General features: G+C 40.0%; 1 protein-coding gene across 4 annotated transcripts in view; it reads right to left on the reverse strand.

Moving 5' to 3' along the window:
- The window catches only part of mtss1lb (MTSS I-BAR domain containing 2b), an 84181-nt gene that overhangs the window by 54506 nt on the left and 10767 nt on the right, over positions 1-18908 (reverse strand). For all 4 annotated transcript variants that reach the window (XR_008357759.1, XR_008357760.1, XM_053491773.1 and 1 more), the window contains exons 2-3: positions 18577-18638; positions 18395-18468 (exon numbers count right to left, since the gene is read on the reverse strand). Coding sequence is in view for 2 of the 4 variants with exons in the window: in XM_053491773.1 (XP_053347748.1) it covers positions 18395-18468; positions 18577-18638 (136 nt within the window). In the remaining 2 variants the exon portion in view is untranslated. The remainder of the gene's footprint in view (positions 1-18394; positions 18469-18576; positions 18639-18908) is intronic.

Here is an 18908-nt window from a genome sequence, read left to right on the forward strand (position 1 = left end):
AACTATGAAGATGATGTTCGGTCATCTTATCAAGCTGGGGGGAAAACAGTCATACCCATGACCTTTTTTTTTTTTTTTCCCCAATCTGTTCCTTCATACATGGATTATATACATTATTAAAACAACATGCATATAGAAAGGTTCATAGATCTATTGTATCTGTGGCTTCTGTGATAATTTTTCTCGCATTGTCCTGACGAGATCGGTTCATGGAAACACAAACAAACAGTCCATCATTTCGAGGAATTTCTGGTAATTCATTTGTCTATAAATTTTTCTGATGGCTTCATAATTTACACATTATCTGGTATACAGACTGAATTTTCACTACATCTTATCAGAGAGATCTGTTGCTTAAAAGGAAATAAATGTCATGAACGCAAATATACTGCATGACTGTAATTTCACTGCATGAGTGCAATTCCACTGCATGACTGTAGATACACCGTATGACTGCAAATCTACTGCATGAGTGCAATTCAAGTCATGATTGCGAATCTACTGTATAACTGCTAATACGCTTTATGACTGCAGAACTGCAAACCCACTCCATGACTACAAATCGTATGTAATTTGCAGTAGAATAATTTGCAATGGAATAATTTCCAATCTACAACATGACTCCAAATGTAATTGCATGACTGTATGACTGCAAATCTACTGCATAACTACAATTGTCGTTGTTGCTGTCGTTTGGATTATAAAACAGCTTTCTGTTTTGTATTTTTATTAAATCCCCATTTCACATTTAAGATAGTTCATCCCATAAACAGCAAGGCCCTTAGTCCCTGTGTTTTATAATAGCATGGCTAATTGTAGTAATCATTGCCATGTTTTAGACATTACACACCATTTAGATAAAGCATTTAGATGAGATGTTGTGAGTTCTAGATTCTCCCTGTGTCTGTGGATGGTATGTGCGTGTGTGCTGCTCCATGCAGATGGTGCAGTGGTTTCCTGTGCTGCATGCATAATTGTTTTGTGTGTAGGTGGCATCTGTGTTGAATGTACGCAGGCAGCTCCATGCCTGCATGTTCTTCACATGACACACACACACATGAAGCCTGTGGATGGTTGCCATGGCTACACACCATCTGCAGCAGTCTGGCAATGGGTTATGACAGCACAGACCCACCCAAAACACACACAGACACACACACACACACACACATATACACGACCCCAATTCATCTGTGAGGACATCAGGTCACAAAAATCTATCTCAGTCTGTGTGTCATATTGTACAGTAAAGAAAATTACTCAAACTAGCAACAGTGTTGTTACAGTTGGCAACCAGCCATCTTAACAGAAACAACACACACACACATACACACACAAAGTGAGACAGTGATAATGGCAATAATTAATGCTATGCTTACATTTCAAATTTTTTCCTCTTCCATCCATCCATTTAGGAGCCTCTGTAAGTCCAACTAGGGGCCGTAGAGGCCAGTGGTGATGACCATTATATGGTGATCACCATTGTATTTATTCCCATTGTACGAATGTGGTAGGTCATTTTTCCTGTTAAGTACTAGCTAACCTGACAAGGTCAAAACTGTGAGCTATTTCTATCCTTATGAGGACATCTGGTCCCCACTACGATATAAAACACTCCCTCCACAAACACATACACAGAGACACAAACCCCAAGAACCCATTTATCATAAAAGAAATAACATGAAATCTATAAACATCCAACATCAACAATCAGAAACATGAGCATAGCTTCTTTCTTCCTTACTTACAGCAAACATATTTTACCTTTCCATCGTATCGCACAACTCCGATGTCTTTATTTGGTCAAACACATGGAATCCATCACATTGCAGGTTATATCCATCCCAAAGTATCATACACTCAACTGTGACTAATAACAAAGAACTGCTGGATCATCAAGTTTATTAAGATGCTCAAAAGAAGGCTCTTGGTATTCTAAACATCTGAGACCTCACAGCGTTTTTTCCAGAATGCCTGCAATTTTATGGTCCTTTTGGGAACTCCACTGAGCTTACTGTAGCTCTCCGCAGGGCCCTTACTGACGGCATGCTGGGTCACCAAACACTATGCTAACATCAGGTCAACATTCAGAACAGTGCTATAGTGAGTAGATAGGAAGTTTGATGCCACAACCCACTGTTACCACAATCCTGGGGAAGCAAATAGTCCATGACATCAGGGTAGTAGGGATGGCACTGCTCCCTAACCCAGAGACACTAGCCAATCCTGGGCATCTATTAAGTCATGATATGAGAAAGATATGAAAAGATGTGGGAGCTGGCAAATGACTAAATTAGAGACAAAAAACTCTTCCCAACACAATGTGTTGGTCCTAGTTTAATGAAAAATACATCAGATGTGTAAATATTAGGATGAACATTACAACTCCATAAAGATGATTCTAAACATCTCCAGAGGCATTACATCTTATTTTCCAATACATTTTTAGAGATTTAGTGAGAATCTGGATCTTCTCCCAACTTTCTCAGCTTAACAAATCACCCCACATTGCCGTAAACTATTCAGGGGGATCCCTTAGAATGGCCTAACCAAAAACAGTTAGCCTGGCCCAGACCCAGCCTCCTTCAGTGTGCAGAGTGTGGGAAAAGCCTCTGGGACAGCAGAGCTTCATAATCGTTTCATCGGGCCTGAAAACCCTGAGGCCCCACTGACCTTTTCCACGTTCAGTTGTTTTAAGTGCAATGGGACGATGTCAGTTTACCAGATTAAGAAAAAAAAAAGGAAAAGATAAACAACAAGGCGGCATAGTGGTGTAGTGGTTAGCACTGTCGCCTTGCACCTCCAGGGTCCGGGTTCGATTCCCGGCCAGGCTTGAGTCCTGTCTCTGTGTGCATGGAGTATGCATGTTTTCCCCGTGCTTGGTGAGTTTCCTCCAGGTACCTCGGTTTCCTCCCACAGTCCAAAAGTATGCAGGTTAGGCTAACTGATGTTCACAAATTGCCTATAGTGTGTGAATGAGTATGTGCGTGTGCCTTGCGATGGATTGGCACCCTGTCAAGGGTGTACAGTACCCTGCCTCGTGCCCTAAGCCTCCTGGGATAGGCTCCAAGTCCCCACGACCCTGGATACAGGATAAAGTAGTATAGAAGATGACTGAGAATTAAATAAGTGAGAAACAACAACTTTTTAGTAAAAACCAAACAAATTATATGGTACCAAACACAGGTCCCTGATGCACTTCTCACACCTTTAGAATGGTAAAACAGATCTATCCTTCTTTGGCTATTATATTTATGACATGTGTAAAATCTACCTATGCTGGAAAGCCATATACACCCAGTCTACACTATATAAATATAAAAAGTCCTATTTTAAATTTACGAGATAGCAAAATCTAGCAAAAAAAAAACAAATATGCAAAAATTAAAAAGACTTCTTAGAATACTTCTTAGAAATAAAAGAAAAAAGAAAAGCCACTCTGTATGGATAAACACAAAACAGAGTCACCATGCCAACACACCCAAAGGACCAACAATACAGCAGCACCCAGACCAAGACCTTTTAAAGACGGTGTCCAAGAGTGGGGGAGAAGGAGGGAATAGTGAGGGAGGTCAAGAAGAGGGTGAGAGGGAACAGGAAAAAGGGGAAGAGAAAATGAGGTGGAGTGTCTGAGAGGGAAAAAGAGTACGGCTAAATGAAAACAGCGAGCTGTTTCCCAGAGAAGACGATAAAGGCACTATAAATAAAGTGGCTTAGCTCGGGGAAAGACAGGAAAGAGAAAACAGCAGGAATGTAGGATTAATGAGAAAAGAAAGGCAAGGACGTGTGATTAGAGCAAACAGCAACTTTCTTGCTGTCCCAATACTGAAAAAGATATGTACTTCCCCAAAACAATTTTTACCCACATCTTACCCTTTGGCATACCAAACAACAGCTGCGGCAATCATAAAGACTTTCCTATTGAGCATTCCAACTGAGCATCATTTCAGCACATTTTCAACACAGTTGAAGCAGAATAATAATTTATAATTGCACAATTGTCTGCCCTGACAACACAAATATGTCTGGCCGATGTCGACCCAATATATAAGATACAACTGCAAGATGTAGTAAGGAGAGTGTTTGCTAATTGGCAATATTACACAGAAACTTTGGAATTTAATCGAAAATGCCCACCAGACAACGTCTGGACAGTGATTCAAAGCTGAAGCGGCTCTTCTTTCAGATGGAAAATATTTTACCATCCCATGTGAAAATCAATACTGACATCCAAAACTAGCTTCCTAATTTCATGTGTTTAATAAAGTTAGGAAAGTTTACTAAATGTCTAACTGTATGCCATGAAAAGAACGCCAGCTAAATGCGCATCAGATTTTTTTTTTTTCTCTGGGGTTTTTGTTTTCCTAGGGGTCACCACGGCTTAGTGGTTATCATGGTCGCCTTGCACCTCCATGTTCCGGGTTCGATTCCCACATCAGGTCTGTGTGCATGGAGTTTGCTTGTTCTCCCTGTTTTTGGTGGGTTTCCTCAGGGTACTCCGGTTTCCTCCCACAGTCCAAACACATGAGATTAGGCTAATTGGTGTTCCCAAATTGCCTGTAGTGTGTGAATGAGTGTGTGTGTGGGTGCCCTGCGAGAGATTGGAAGCATGTCCAGGGTGTTCCCCCTAAGTCTCCTGGGATAGGATCTAGGCCCATTCAGGCCCATCAAAAGGCTGATCTTTGTGTAAGTTGTACCTTTATATTGTGGTCTTTGGTTTACTCATTAGGAAAACAATTATATGTCTGCTGAAAGTTTTATAACGAGGTATAGGGTATAAATGGAGTCAAATTAGGGCAATTAGGGACTGCGGAAGCAGCTAATAGGAGATAGTACTTAAGGAAAAATTAAGAAATAAAGGGAGTTTTTTTACATTAGGGCCACAAGATCGCTTCTGAGGACAACTGACCCAAAGTCTGGTTCATTTTAATCAGTGAAAACACATTCATTCTGCTCTTGGGAACCGAACTATACAGTAAATCAAATCAATTGGAAGAAATCGTATTTGGAACGGAAATAGATCACTGCTTAGACATTGCCACAAAAAATAACATTGAGAAGCGGGGGACAGGGGATTGGGATGGGGACAGAGGAGCAATAGTTCCTGGGCGTGGTACAAATCAACCGTGCCTAATGTATAAAAGCCCTAAGAGGTCCGTGCAGTTTTTTTTTAAACTGTTAAGGAAACCAGTGAAATGCTTTTCTATCAGTAAGATAGAAGTTAAAACAATGATGTCTTTGGTTCCAAACCAGCAGCATTTTGGTGCTAAAACAAACTAAGTTTGGTTGGCTAAAGAGTGGAAACAAAATATTTACAGAACGCTAGGAATTCCAGGCACTGGTTCCAGAATCAGTAGTGGCACCTTGCCAATCCCAAAAAAGGTACAAAAGAACAAAGGTTAGCGGTACTTTACTGTTGCAATGCGTATAGACCTTAAAGCTCAGATACAAAGCAAGATGTAGGACTCTTACAGAGTTGGACATTTATAGACAGAGGAGCGGAATATGTTCCGAGAGGAAGAACATATAGAGGAGAGAAAGTAATTAAAAATGAAAGAAAGTGACTGAAGAGAGCAGCTGTGTTCATGAAATGTGTGATGATAGCAGTCGCTGAGACAGCAGTAGCAGGAGCAGTATGGAGATCACGCCTGATTGACGATACTTAATAGTGAGGATTACGTCTATCCTCGCCTGAACTGGCCTGTCTGTTTATACTCGGACATTACTGACTTACACACACGTATACACCCACGCACACACTTACGCGCCTACGCTCCGCACCCAGGCTTGTGAAACTGTCACAAAGGCCATGAGAGCAGCAACTTGACAGCGCTGAGCAGTTACAGAGTTTTTCCCTGATAAAAGTCCAGTGGTATGGTCCATATGACCAGAGCGGACGTTTTGCTAAGAACATGTCAAAAATGATCACTGATTGTTTTATTCTGAGCTGGAGATCCGTAGGAATCTATCCCAGGAAAACCGGATGTGATGGAGGAATATACATTGGAAGGGATGCAATCCGAAGAATTGTCTTCAGTACAAACCGATCAGATGGTGTGAGACAATGCTTTGCCAGTAGTGAGACTTGCAACTCGAACTCACCCAGCCATACTACTAGTATTTAACTACTGGTTAAAACAACATGCCCGACGTCACGTTTAATCCAATATCGTTCCAATACGGTTTAAAATTCCCACAAGATATCTGCCTCTCTCTCTTTATGTAAAACATCCAGGATCTCTCTTCCTTCCTGGCAAGTCTCTTTGTTTTTAAAAATGTCCAACAAAAACAACATTATTGTCTTTAATTAAGCCTCACTCACAATGTCACAATGTTCATCTGTTCTCCTTCTCTCCCTCTTTCCAATGCTGTCGCGCTCTCTCTCTCCCTTTTTTCTGACACTCACTCTCTATCTATCTATCTCTCTGTCTCTCTGCTCTGTGAGGACACTTCCTCGTGTCACAAGCTTCCTTTGTGTCTGTGGCCAGCAGCAAGTACGTGGGAAGCAGCACAAACTGGCCCCCAAAGCCAAGGCCAAAACTCTTCTCCTCCTAATGAGAGCAGTGCGTGCATGTGTGTGTGTGTGTGTGTGTGTGTGTGTTTGCATGTTTTATAGGACTTAAACATGAATAAATATAATTTAACTACTTATTAAGTCTTTTATGCACATAAACAACATTGCTCCTCATTCGTCACTTATGTGACCTCATTAAAGTTTTAATGAACTTTAACATACTTCTCTTTGCCTCTCTTTGTGTAATGCAACTTCCAGCCGTTATTATGCTTAATAATAAAGGTTTGGGGTAAAAGAGTCAGAGCGACTGTTCCTTTCATCCATACACACAGCTATGAAAAACAGTAGAAGAGTTGTACACTTGTAAAAGTGTTCTCTATAATGTTCAGTATTTTTCTATTGTGTGTTTCTATAGTGTGCTATTGTGCATATCGTACACTACAGTGCTATGTATTGTGCATATAAAGTGAAGTAGAAAACAATGAATCTTGTACTTCTATGTGTTGGATTGTTAAGGATTGTTAAGTGTAAGGTTGGCAAAATATTTGCTTTTATATTTGCATGTACACATCCATATAAATTACCCCCAAGAAAGAAAATGTAAATCTAATTATCATATTTTATGTATAGGTGATTTATTCACTACTGATCATACCCTACTTATACGGTACTGTTCATTTATATTGTTTATATATAAAATAATAATTGCTAATTGATTGTCTTCAATGAATGACAACAGTTCGGGACATCTACATCCTCCATTTCTCCTCATCATCATCCACTGTGTCCGACTGCAACATTTTTCCCAGTTGCTTAGCAACACTACAAGCGACTGGGGCACCTCCATCTCTGTTGCTAAGCAACAGAGCTGAGATCCACCTCCCAAAGCGTAAAGCTGATTGGTAGTGACTCGGCCTGGCCGATGTTCCGCTGTGGAGTGTCTCACACTCCGAGAGAAGGTGTGATCTGCGTGGGGAAGAGCAATTTCGAAGGAAAAAGCACCTAAAGGGAAGATTCCAAAAAAGGGAAATACACACTTTCTAAAAATATAAAGGTTTGAGCGATGATGAAATATTCATACAGATTATTGTAAGATTTTTAACATGGTTTTATGACTGTATTAACCGTCCTCCTGCACCTGATATATCCAGATGATTCCGGCCCAAAGGAATTCCTGTCTACAAGCTTAGCCTGAGTCCCCCAAAACCCCCTCCTGACTGCCCGCCGTATGGATTAGTCTATCATGACGTGCGCTCAGGCCATATTGAGCTGTCAAAACCAATCACATGGATGGAGTGACATAGAAACACAGACAGACAGAGTGGGGGAGTTTGATGAAATTCGCCATCTGCTGTCAAGGCTTGCATTTGCCCCCACGTGCATCGAACTACAGTACCACTAAAGGCCAAGGTTGCAACATCAGCAACTTCCATCATTTCCTTCATGGAGGCTGACCAGGAATTATTCAGACAAATGTATGTATGTATATATACTGTCTATTCCTCTTATCAGCTCTTTTACAACATTCTACACACGTCAGCAACTACACAGCTTATCTACATGGTCCAAATAAGTCTTTTATTGAATTTCTGCCATCTTTCATGTATCCATAAAAGGGTCACTTGGGAGTTGTAGCTGGAGGGGTTACAAAGGCAGCTATCTTAATTAGCACACTGGTTACTGAAATCTACCCATCACTGACGATAAACAAACAAAAAAACAAAACATAAGAAAACATGAGATATTCTGCAACAAAACGAGATATTTTGCATATTCTTTATTTTGGCTTTAAAATCATGTAAAGTGGGATAAAAACACAGTGGAACACAGCCAAGCTTGAAAAAGACACAGTATACACAGCATACAAATTTTATTCGTTCTAGAGACGAGTTCTTACAGAGAAAATTTGAATTGCAATTTTTACAAATTTTCCCATAAGAAAAATGTAAATTCAGATAATCTGATCCAACCACCCAAAAATATTAGCAATTTCCAACACTATAATTATATTTATGTGTGTAAAAACATTTATAAAAGACAGGTAAATGAAATAAAATATTAAATAAATAGACATTAAACCGTACTTAACCTTAATTTATGATTTCTCTTGGCACCCGCTGCTATGATTTCTTTTCTTCTGGCTACTGTCCTTTCTAACTTTCTTGGATCCCATAGTGCTACAGTACTGTATGTATTCAATAAAGCTTGCACAAAATGCAAAAAATAAATAAATTAAAATAATCGCTTCGCTTGGCTTTCCACTGACACAAACAAGTTTTGAACGACTCCTGGACATACGTGCAACTTAGCCGGTTTTCCTTTCGCATGCCGAAAAATTCTTCGTATGCCAATAACGGAGGCCATTTTTTATGCTAAGGTTCCACTGTATGTGTTTAGAAGGTGAAATACAAGTAAATAAATAAGTACTGGGGTTAACCTTTGTGTGCAGAAAATAGTGTCGGTCAAAGTAATAAAAGACTCACGACCCCAAAAGACATCATGTGACATCCATAATGAAAATACCATTTTTCTAATTACTGGTCACCAAGAGATATATTGTTATGACCTCAAGTCTGTCAAGGGAGATCCAGTGACAGAAATATCCACTTGTTCTTCTAAAGTATAAGACTGTCTACATTAGACATTCATTCATTCATCTTGTCTCACCACTTTATCCTAATCAGGAACTCCTGTGCAAAGTGAAAATGAACCCTGAATGAGACACCAGTCCATTGCAAGGTACCATATACTGTATACTCACCCCTAAGAATAATTTAGTCCACTTAGGAAGAAACTCACTCAGGCATAATGAAGACGTGCTACAGTAAATCCAAGCTCATGATAGAACCAAGTACCCTGAAGCTCTGAGGCACCAAAGCTTCCAGCTGTGTCATCATGATGTGTAGATTTAATTTCCTTTTAGTAGAACATGGTGGGTCAGTAAGGTACAGTACTGGTGTTGGAGCACCACAGCTTTAGTGTCTGGGAGAACCTGTGATGTGGTGATGGTCATACCAGACATGCAGGCTGCAGATCCAATCTTTTATGGTTAAAGATTCTTCGGTAGCTCAACTTATTCCACAAGGGTTATTTGGAACATGAAAAGGAGGTCAAGTTGGAACTTTTTATAAGAGGAAAGTCTCCTTTGCAGGATTTCAAGTAGAACCTTTAAAGATTCCCAAAGATCACAGTGCTTTGGGTTTAACATTACAGTTTGGAAATTTATGTTTGGAAATATAAGGAGTTCATGTCATAGTTGCTGCGTAATAAAAAAAGAGGTGGAAATTTCAGAAACTTTATGACTCATCTTAAGGAAAATGGTGGATCAGTAGTTTAGAGCCAGTAGAAGAAGATTACTAATTCAGATTCTAGGCTGGACCTTTTAGTTCTAGTCTGTCATCAGTTGTCAATGTAAGGCCGGGTTTCTTTTCAGCCTTACAGTCTGTGTGCATGAAGTTTGCATGCTCTCCCCGTGCTTAGTGGGTTTCCTCTGGGTATAGTGGTTTCCTCCCACAGTCCAATAACATGCAGATTAGGCTGTTTGGCAATCTCTATGGATTGATAGGCTCCAGGCCCACTTCTACACTATATAAGGAATAAACCGGTATAGACAATAAGTGAAAAATAAGCCATTGCTAATTTCGCTGTTTGCTCTAAGTTAAACAAATAAATGTAACTGAAGGGATCACTCCTGTCGACACTCCAGCCCTTTGCCTGATCCTATTTTTATTGAGAAGTGGTAGCAGCGGTAGTGATACAGTGTGTGGAGGGTTTGCACACAGCTCTGATCTCCACATAAAAACTCTTCTCTTCGAAAAACAGGTGTTCACGGATGACCTGTGTTTGGGTGGTACGGAAAAAGCTGAGTCAGGTGCCCTGCACCAACGGGAGGTGCCAAATATCTACACCATGAAACAGAATTAAAGAGCTGCTTTAACTCCCCTCCTGCTGTCTAAAATGAAGCCACATAATCAAGGAGGTGCTTAGTGAGGCTTTTTTTTTTCTTTTTCTTTTCCGTCTAGAACTGCACAGACGTAGAAGCTTAACCTCTAGGGTCTCTGACCGACCTTGACGGAACGTTCTGTTCTCTCTCCTTATTATGTTCTTCCTGTCAGTTCCTCTCGCTCCACAGTCAATGAGACAACACTGCAGTGCCTCATGCATCGGGAACAAGAGCTGCTTTTCAAAACCTCTGTCAAAACCAGCCAATTGCTTGACTCAATTGATTTATTTTTCGAGAACAACAAGCTAGTCTTTTCAATCAGAAGGAGCTTGAAGAGGGAAATAACACCACGTCTGTACTAGGAAGAACTTATTCAAGGAGCTTCTGAAAGAGACATTCGGAAAGCATAAGTCACGAGATAGGGTTTCTAGCTTTCTCACTCGTGTACTATGGGATGGTGAAGCTCCACTTGTTTTTGAGCTCTTTATTCTTGGGAAATACAGTAGGGTGTGTTTGCATAGTCAGCAGAAAGGAAAATGTCCTAATACAGTGATGTTATTTTTAGGCGTCCATAATAAAATAATATATTTATGTTCTCCCTGTACATGGTGGGTTTCCTCTGGGTACTCCGGTTTCCTCCCACAGTCCAAAGACATGTAGATTAAGTTAACTGGCTTTCCCAGATTCTCCGTAGTTTGCGAATGAGTGTGTGATGTGTACATGTGTACCCTGCATTGGATTGGCACCCTGTCCAGGATGTAACCCACCTTGTGCCCTAAGCATCCTGGGATAGACTCCAGGCCCCCACAACCCTGTGCACAGGATAGGCAGTATAGAAAATGAAAATAAAATAATCCAGGAAATACATGCAGTGTTCATCAGAAATAAAAGTAATTATAAATTCAACAAAGTACATACAGTTTCTAGAGAAAAAGGATGTTTCCGCTGTCATCAGCTGTGTAAGCAAAAGTGCTTCTGAGGGGTGAAACCAGCTGACAAAGGAATTTTTTTCTGTTGCAACTTTGTGTCGGAATCGATGCTAGACTTCAATTCCCAGAACATCATGCAGTTGTGTGTTTGCGGTCAGGTAAATACGCATTTATTGTTAATAATAGTGTTGGTTAAGTATCAATTAAAAATAGATATACTGTATTGGAAAAAATCATGGTAGCAACAAAACAAAGGGAGTTTGTTCGCAAAATTTGAAAGATCACAAAAAACATTAAAAACAATTTAAAAAATAAGTTTTCAGCACTATCAACCTCGTTTAACTTTGGTCAACCAACTGCATATACGTCTGTGCTCACATAAGCTTTTAACAGAAACCCACCATGAGGAATCCCACCATGCACAGGGAGAACATGCAAACTCTACGCACACAGACCCGAGGTGGGAATTAAACCTGGACAGACGAAACGCATGATGTCACGTTGTCCATGTTTACTCATTCTGCACTTGCACATCTTACAAGTAGCACATCTCATTGTATTTGTGCATGATACTATATGTATGCAATACTCTACACATGTAGTATGTACTACTACTGCTACTGGTTTTATTTTGTCTGTTGCAGTGTAACGATTATTTTTGTTATTATTTAACTTTAAATACTTTAAAATCCAAGTGCGGATATTTCAATAATTTGATGATCTTTCAGGCTTTGTGAAAAGTACAAAAGACTGGCTTGGTTCTACTCTTGGCTTGTATTTGCTAACAAACTTGTGTGAACATTTGCACCAGCATGTCTATTTGAGCCTGGTGCTAACATCTGGAGAAGGTAACAAACACCCCACCCCATCCCCACCCCAGCCCCCCGGGCCACACAAACACAAAGTCTAAAATACAACCTGACCTAGACTGCCAGCTGATGAGTTGGCACACATGTTGCTTTAACAGCTCTGTATGTCTGTAAAGGGAAGCCATTTTGCCCCCCTGGTAAATGAATTAGATTTATGATGTTCATTATAGTCGACTGTGATTTGATTCACGCAGAGTAGCTATAAAGCACCGGGTGAAGAGCTGGGCCGATGCCATGCGGGGTGTCCTGCACAAACTTGGCTCTGTTGAAATTCATGCCTTCCACAGAAAGCTAGAGACCATGATATTTTGGATCATAAATAAGGATTCTTTATCTTTACTGTCTTCGCTTATAAACAAGACTCTATATAAACAAGTCACCCTATTCAGAACGTGACCATAACACAGAGTATGTGTTGTGTTGTTCTACATTTCCTGGTACTTATTATACACATAAAAAAAAAAAAAAAGAAACACTGGTTAAACTCTGAATTTTTTTTACAGCAGTACAAGTCATGATTATTATAAACAGCTCTCAGGATAGGGAAGGCTATGATCCGGTTCTGAAGAAGTCAAGCAAGATGAGTGGAAGAAGGGGTGCAGGGGAAAGGAAGAGCAGTAAAAAGCAAGAAAATGAGAAGCAGATTAAAGGCCGTTAAAGGCAGGAAGCATTTGTTTCCTTCCTCACCACCAAAGCACAAACCCCCACTGTGGGGATGAAGGCCTGGAGTGTGTGTCGAGTTATCTGGGAATTTGCACATCAGCTTCTGCTTCAAACTCGAAAAAAGCCATTAGCCAACTACAGGGGACATGAGGATCAACTCTGGAATCACTTTTTAATTCTTGTGTCTGACAGCTTTGCAGGTTACACAACAATTGTTCAAAGTAGATTCAACTACAGTCAGTCAATAACCATCAGTGTCCCTGAGATGACCAGCAGCCCATGCGCTGTCTCACATGTTACTGACTGCAGTCTCTTACCCGCAGGTTTTTATACACAGACCCTATACTGTTACATCATAGCTACATCATAGTAGAGACTGTGTTGCTTTGTGGTTAACAGATAATTTGCCTATAAACCATGTTCAGACTTGGCACAAACATCCGTCTATTCATTCTCTATTAAACTGGCATTTGTGTCTGTGATAATATAATAATTTAAGCATTTTCAAAATGCAACTTTTTTTTAAATAATAATGAATAATGTAATGAATAATATAGTAAATTCACATTTATAGTCATTTTTATATAACTGTATGTTTAACAGTAAAAGTAAAAGCACTTCCACATGCACGATGCAAGGAGAACTCAAGGGATTTGGATTAAACAGCTGTGTAGCCTTTAGAAACCACTTATCAGTGGAGCTAATCAGAAAAAAAGGCTTCAATTTGCTAGAGAGCATAAAGAATGGACTGAGGAGCGTTTGGAAATGGTCATGTGGTCTAATGAGTCCAGATTCACTCTGTTCCAGAATGATGAGTGCATTAAGATAAAAGGAAACCATCATGCCCATATAAGACCATAGGGCAGTGACATGATCTGGGGTTGGTTCAGTTGGTCAGGTCAAGGTTCAGCAACATTATCTGCCCAAAAGAATGAGGTCAGCTGATGACATGAATGTACTGAATGAGCAGGTTTCCTAATGGCACAGACATATGTCAAGATGATAATGCCAGGATCAAATTGTGAAAGAGTGGTGAAGAGAGAATGAGACATCATTTAATCACATGGATTGTCCACCAGAGAGTCCAGACCTTAACCACATGGAGACCTGTTGGGTTGTGTTAGAGAAGAGTTTACGCAATGGTCCAACTGTCCCATCATCAATACAAGAAGTTGGTGAGAAATTAATGTGGAATGATGCCACCACACAGCACTTCACTTTATTATTTCAATAATCAATTCATAATAATCTCAGTTTATCTCACCGTGCCATGAGTTTGCTTGTGTGCTTGTTGAAAGCATGTGAATATTAAAAAAGCTCTGCTGTGAGTGCGTGACCGAGTAATGAAATCCACTTGGGATCAAATCACATAGTATAGGTTTGAACCGGGCATATGTTTTCTGACACTATTTCTGATACTGGGTTAAAAAATATCTCATGGACAAGGTACGGCAAGTGTTGCACCTTTAATCCAATTGTAATTTGGATTTGCAAAGATATAAAACTTATGTATTATAAAATGGGGTATGAGGAGTTACATTTAGCATAGATAATAAATGTCTGCATGTTAGTTTCCCTTCATCCATTTAATGTAATCTTAGAGTCATTGGTGAAGACTGTAAGATTTGGACAGATCGGCTATTTGGATGAAATCTACTTTTGCTAAACTTAGACCTTGTCTGTAATTTTACTGTTTGCTGCCAAAGACCCTTCTTCGAAACTTTCACCAGCAGGTGATTATTGTAAATTCCCTTCCTTTTACACATTTGAACCAAAGCCGTCTGTGTTATATAACATTTTGACCTCACCTTCATTTGTCTTCTTGTCTCTGCTTTGTTTCTGTTTCTCCCTCTCAGTTTCTCTTTATCCTGTTCTTCTAGACTGTTTGATCCCAACGCCTAAATCTCTCTCTCTCTCTCTCTCTCTCCCTCTCTCCCTCTCTCTCCCTCTGATGTTGTTCCCAGCAACCAGTGTAATTATTTATCAGGTCAAACGATCAAATCAAAGTATGAGATCATGAGCAATAATAGCCGGTCCAATAAAATGACCAGACCAACTGAGATCTTCTACAGATACTGTAAGTGAGAGCAAATCTGAGTTCAGTGAAATGTCAAATCCAGGTTACATCATGTGCTGTTTCTTTTTTTGTGCATTTAGTTTCCTGGGAGCTTTCTGGACAACTACGAACAGAAGTGAAAATAAGACGGTGGCCTATGGTTGCTTTTTAAAATACCAGTAATATTATGTAAAAGTCGCAGCAGTTTGGTGCTACCTTTTTTGCCCTTTTAATCTTTATATCTGCTCCCAAGTGCCTGAAAATCAAAAGTCACGGTGTCTGAGTGTCTTTTTGCCATATTTCATCAGATGACTGTTTCAGTATGGACTAGTTCCCAGTTTGCAGTTCTCTCTCTGAACTGGTTCTATCACAAATCGATCGGTTATACAATTAGTGAACCTGTAATAGAGTAAATCTAAGACCAAATTCTAATGAATCTAAACCGCAATAAAAATATAATAAGATATAATATAAAAATATAATATTTGTTCATACATTTATTATTTTATTAGCATAATTATACATTTTAAATAGTAGGTTTATTATTAAAACATTATCTGTTTTTTTTAAATGGATCTATAGATGTTGTTTTAAACCAGTGAGGCTTGAATATAATTGTTGTCAGTCTTTTGGCTGCTCCCATTGAGAGGTCGCCACAGCGAACCAACTGATCCGCACAACAACTTGGCGCAGAGTTTACGCCGGATGCCCTTGCTGATGCAACCCTCCCAAAATTATCCAGCTTGGGACAAGCACTGCACCCAATGGCTGGGGTTTGGGCATTGGCTGGGAATCAAAACCTGGGCCTTCTACAGTATATGGTAGGCAAGAAACCTACCACTGAGCACCAATGCCTTTGGGGCTGAAATATAATGAATTATTATATATTTATATTATTATATAGTAATTATTATATATTATTATATAATAATATTATATAATTATAATTCAATCCAACCATCTCGGAAGTCCTCTGTAGACCAAGTACGGAGGCCAGTGGTGACCACTGTATAGTATTTTGCCCTTTTGTACAACCATGGTAGAACCTCCTGGTCAACATTCACGAAAACACATTAACGCACTAAGGACACTTTGAAAATGCCAGTTATCCTAATCTGCACACAGACCCGACATGGGAATCAAACCCAGGACCTAGAGGCGCAAGGCGACAGCAATACTGCAAATCATATATTGCCAAATTGACTCCAGAATCAACTGTTTAATAAAAAATGAATTACATATGTTTCCCCTTGGATGACACGTTGGTAAAGTGGTTAAGACTGTGGCCTCTTACCTCCCGCGTCAAGTGTTCAATTCCCGTCCTGGGTCGGCGTGTACGAAGTTTGCATTGAAGTTTGAGTTTCCTCTATATACTCCGGTCCAAAGATATGCAGATTAAGCTAATTGGCATTCCCAAATTGACTTTATTTTTGAATTAGTGTGTGTGTGCCCTGACATGAATTGGCACCCTGTCTAACTATACCCCACCTCTTCAAAGTTTCCTGGGATAGGCTCCAGGCCCACCATGACCCTGTACAGGATAAGTGGTACAGAACCGGGGTATCGGCTGGTCACTGCTTATTCCTAACCCTAATATTCAGCAATCCTAGAATCTCACAACCACTAAAAGCAAAAAGGTAACTTGGTGGCTCATTTGATTTCCTCCATTGGAAAACAGAAATATATGAAATATTAACAAATGTTTAATTGTCCCAACCAGTGGTCTAAATTGCAATAATTAAAAAAAAAAAATACTTCTCCAAATCACTACCGTCATTCTCCACAATCCATGAGTGCTATAATGCTCTGCCTTCCTTCACCCCTGACTGTTTAATGAGGCATTTCTTCCATATCCTTTCTTCTTACATCTTAGCATTCTACTGTACATCTTCAGCCTTGGTCTGCAGTGGAGGTCAGTGGTCAACCCCCTCGCTGTTTTAAGAGTTGGCACAGGATAAGCTTTAAAACCTGTCACCTCATTAAAAATGGTGGTCCTGTCTTCTTTTCCCTAACGCACTTCCTCTGCCTCATATACACGCATAACCTCAGACGGCATAAAATGAGATGACAGAAAAAAAACAAATGGGAGACCAAAGGAAAAAAGGCAGACTATTAAGGTCATAAGTGGTTTTTAGTGTTTCTCTTACCACCAGGCTTCTCATCAGTTAGTTTCCCTAAAGGATCACGGCTCCATTTCATAACAATGACTGGCGCGGCCAAAAATAACCCACAATCTTTCTCTTTCGCTCTCTCTCTCCACGTTTAATGTAGTTAAATTCTACACTATTTCAAATTCTGCTCCAAAACTCGAATCCAGGCTGGACAATGAATATACTTATCATGGCCAAGAAAATATCATCAAAGGAAAGCCAGAGTTATTAATGGTAACGGTCTATTTTCCAAAAATGAAGTGTAATATATGAGGATCACCAACCACATCATACTCCATTTATATTCGCCCCCACATAAACGCATCCTTACACACATAAAGGGCATCGGATTCCAGGTTTCTGCATGGGTGGAGGCAGATATGGGCCACAGTGAAGCAACTGAAATCCTTGAAATCGGTTCTGACTTATATCCACCTCGCACTGATTTAACCATTGCAGGTATTTTGATCAAAGCTTAAAAATAATCTCCCTTTCTTAATGGAAATCATACCTTAAATAGTTTTTTCGCACTCACACAATCTGTTCTCATTTTTCTTTGAATAACTACACCATTAGTGGTTGCAAGCTAAAAAGAAACCCAAGAATGATATGTTGTAGAGGCTGGTCCTTATTTCGTTCTAGCTCAGACTGTAAACTGTTATCATACGCCGATCGGTTATCATTTTATTTATATAGTTTTAGTGTTTCCTTTACCACCAGCTTTCTCATCAGCTAGTTTTCCTCAAGGATCACGGCTCTATGTCCAAATTTTTCCAAATAGCATGTGATGCACTGTGTTATGAAGCCTTTCTATCACAACCAGCATCAATCTGATCAACACCAGCACTTCTATTGGCTCGGACCACACGGGCCAGCTTTCACTCCCCATGTGCCCAATTTGGACCTTGTCAAAGTCACTTAAATCCTTACGTTGCCCATTTTTTCTCCTTCCAGCACATCAACCACAGGAAAAAAAAGGTTCACTTGCTACCTAATACAGTATATCTCACCCACTTCCAGACACCATTGTAACCAAGATATTGAAAAAGTAACTTCTATGACAAGGGCCAAACTGTACTGGCTAGACAAACTGTACTGGATGTTCCCCGGCTGCAGTCATTACTGTTTTTGGGGCAGATTGTGGTGGACCTACTCAATATTATAATGTTATGGCTGATCAGTGTATAGCCACAGAGACTGTCTTTTTATAAGACCTAACTCTTAGGAACGCACACCACTCCAGACATACATACAGGACAGACAATCCTACCTCGCGTGTTGGTTGCCATGTCTGCCACCTTTTGAAATGCATCCAGAAAAGCCACTGCTGCAAGCACGGTTGTTCTAAGAAAGAAGAGAAAGAAAGTGCATGAAATAATGACATTGTCTTTCCTCAGCGAGCAATAATAAGCCTTGTTCTGTAATGACGGGAATAGATGGCATGGCACTCACCGGAGCTGGGCATGCAGCTTGGTAGCCTTGGCACTGAAGTCCTCCCAGACCGGATATGAACACTACAACAGAACAAAGGTCCACGTTAGGCTAAGCAGATCTGTGTTTACAAGAACGCTGATACCATTGTAATTCCTGAATAGGGACTCTATCATTGATTTATTATATTTTATAACACTCTTAGACTAAAACAGGGGCAGAAGGTCGCGGCTGTGACACTGTGTTTACTTGAACGCGTAATATTTCAAACACAAAGCTCTGTTAGGTGCAGATCAGAAAGGCATGTGTAGTCATGCGTTGTGTGATTTACACGTCCTGTGTGTGGTGTGTTA

This window comes from Clarias gariepinus, chromosome 3, assembly GCF_024256425.1.
Source record: "Clarias gariepinus isolate MV-2021 ecotype Netherlands chromosome 3, CGAR_prim_01v2, whole genome shotgun sequence".
NCBI classification, from domain to species: Eukaryota; Metazoa; Chordata; class Actinopteri; order Siluriformes; family Clariidae; genus Clarias; species Clarias gariepinus.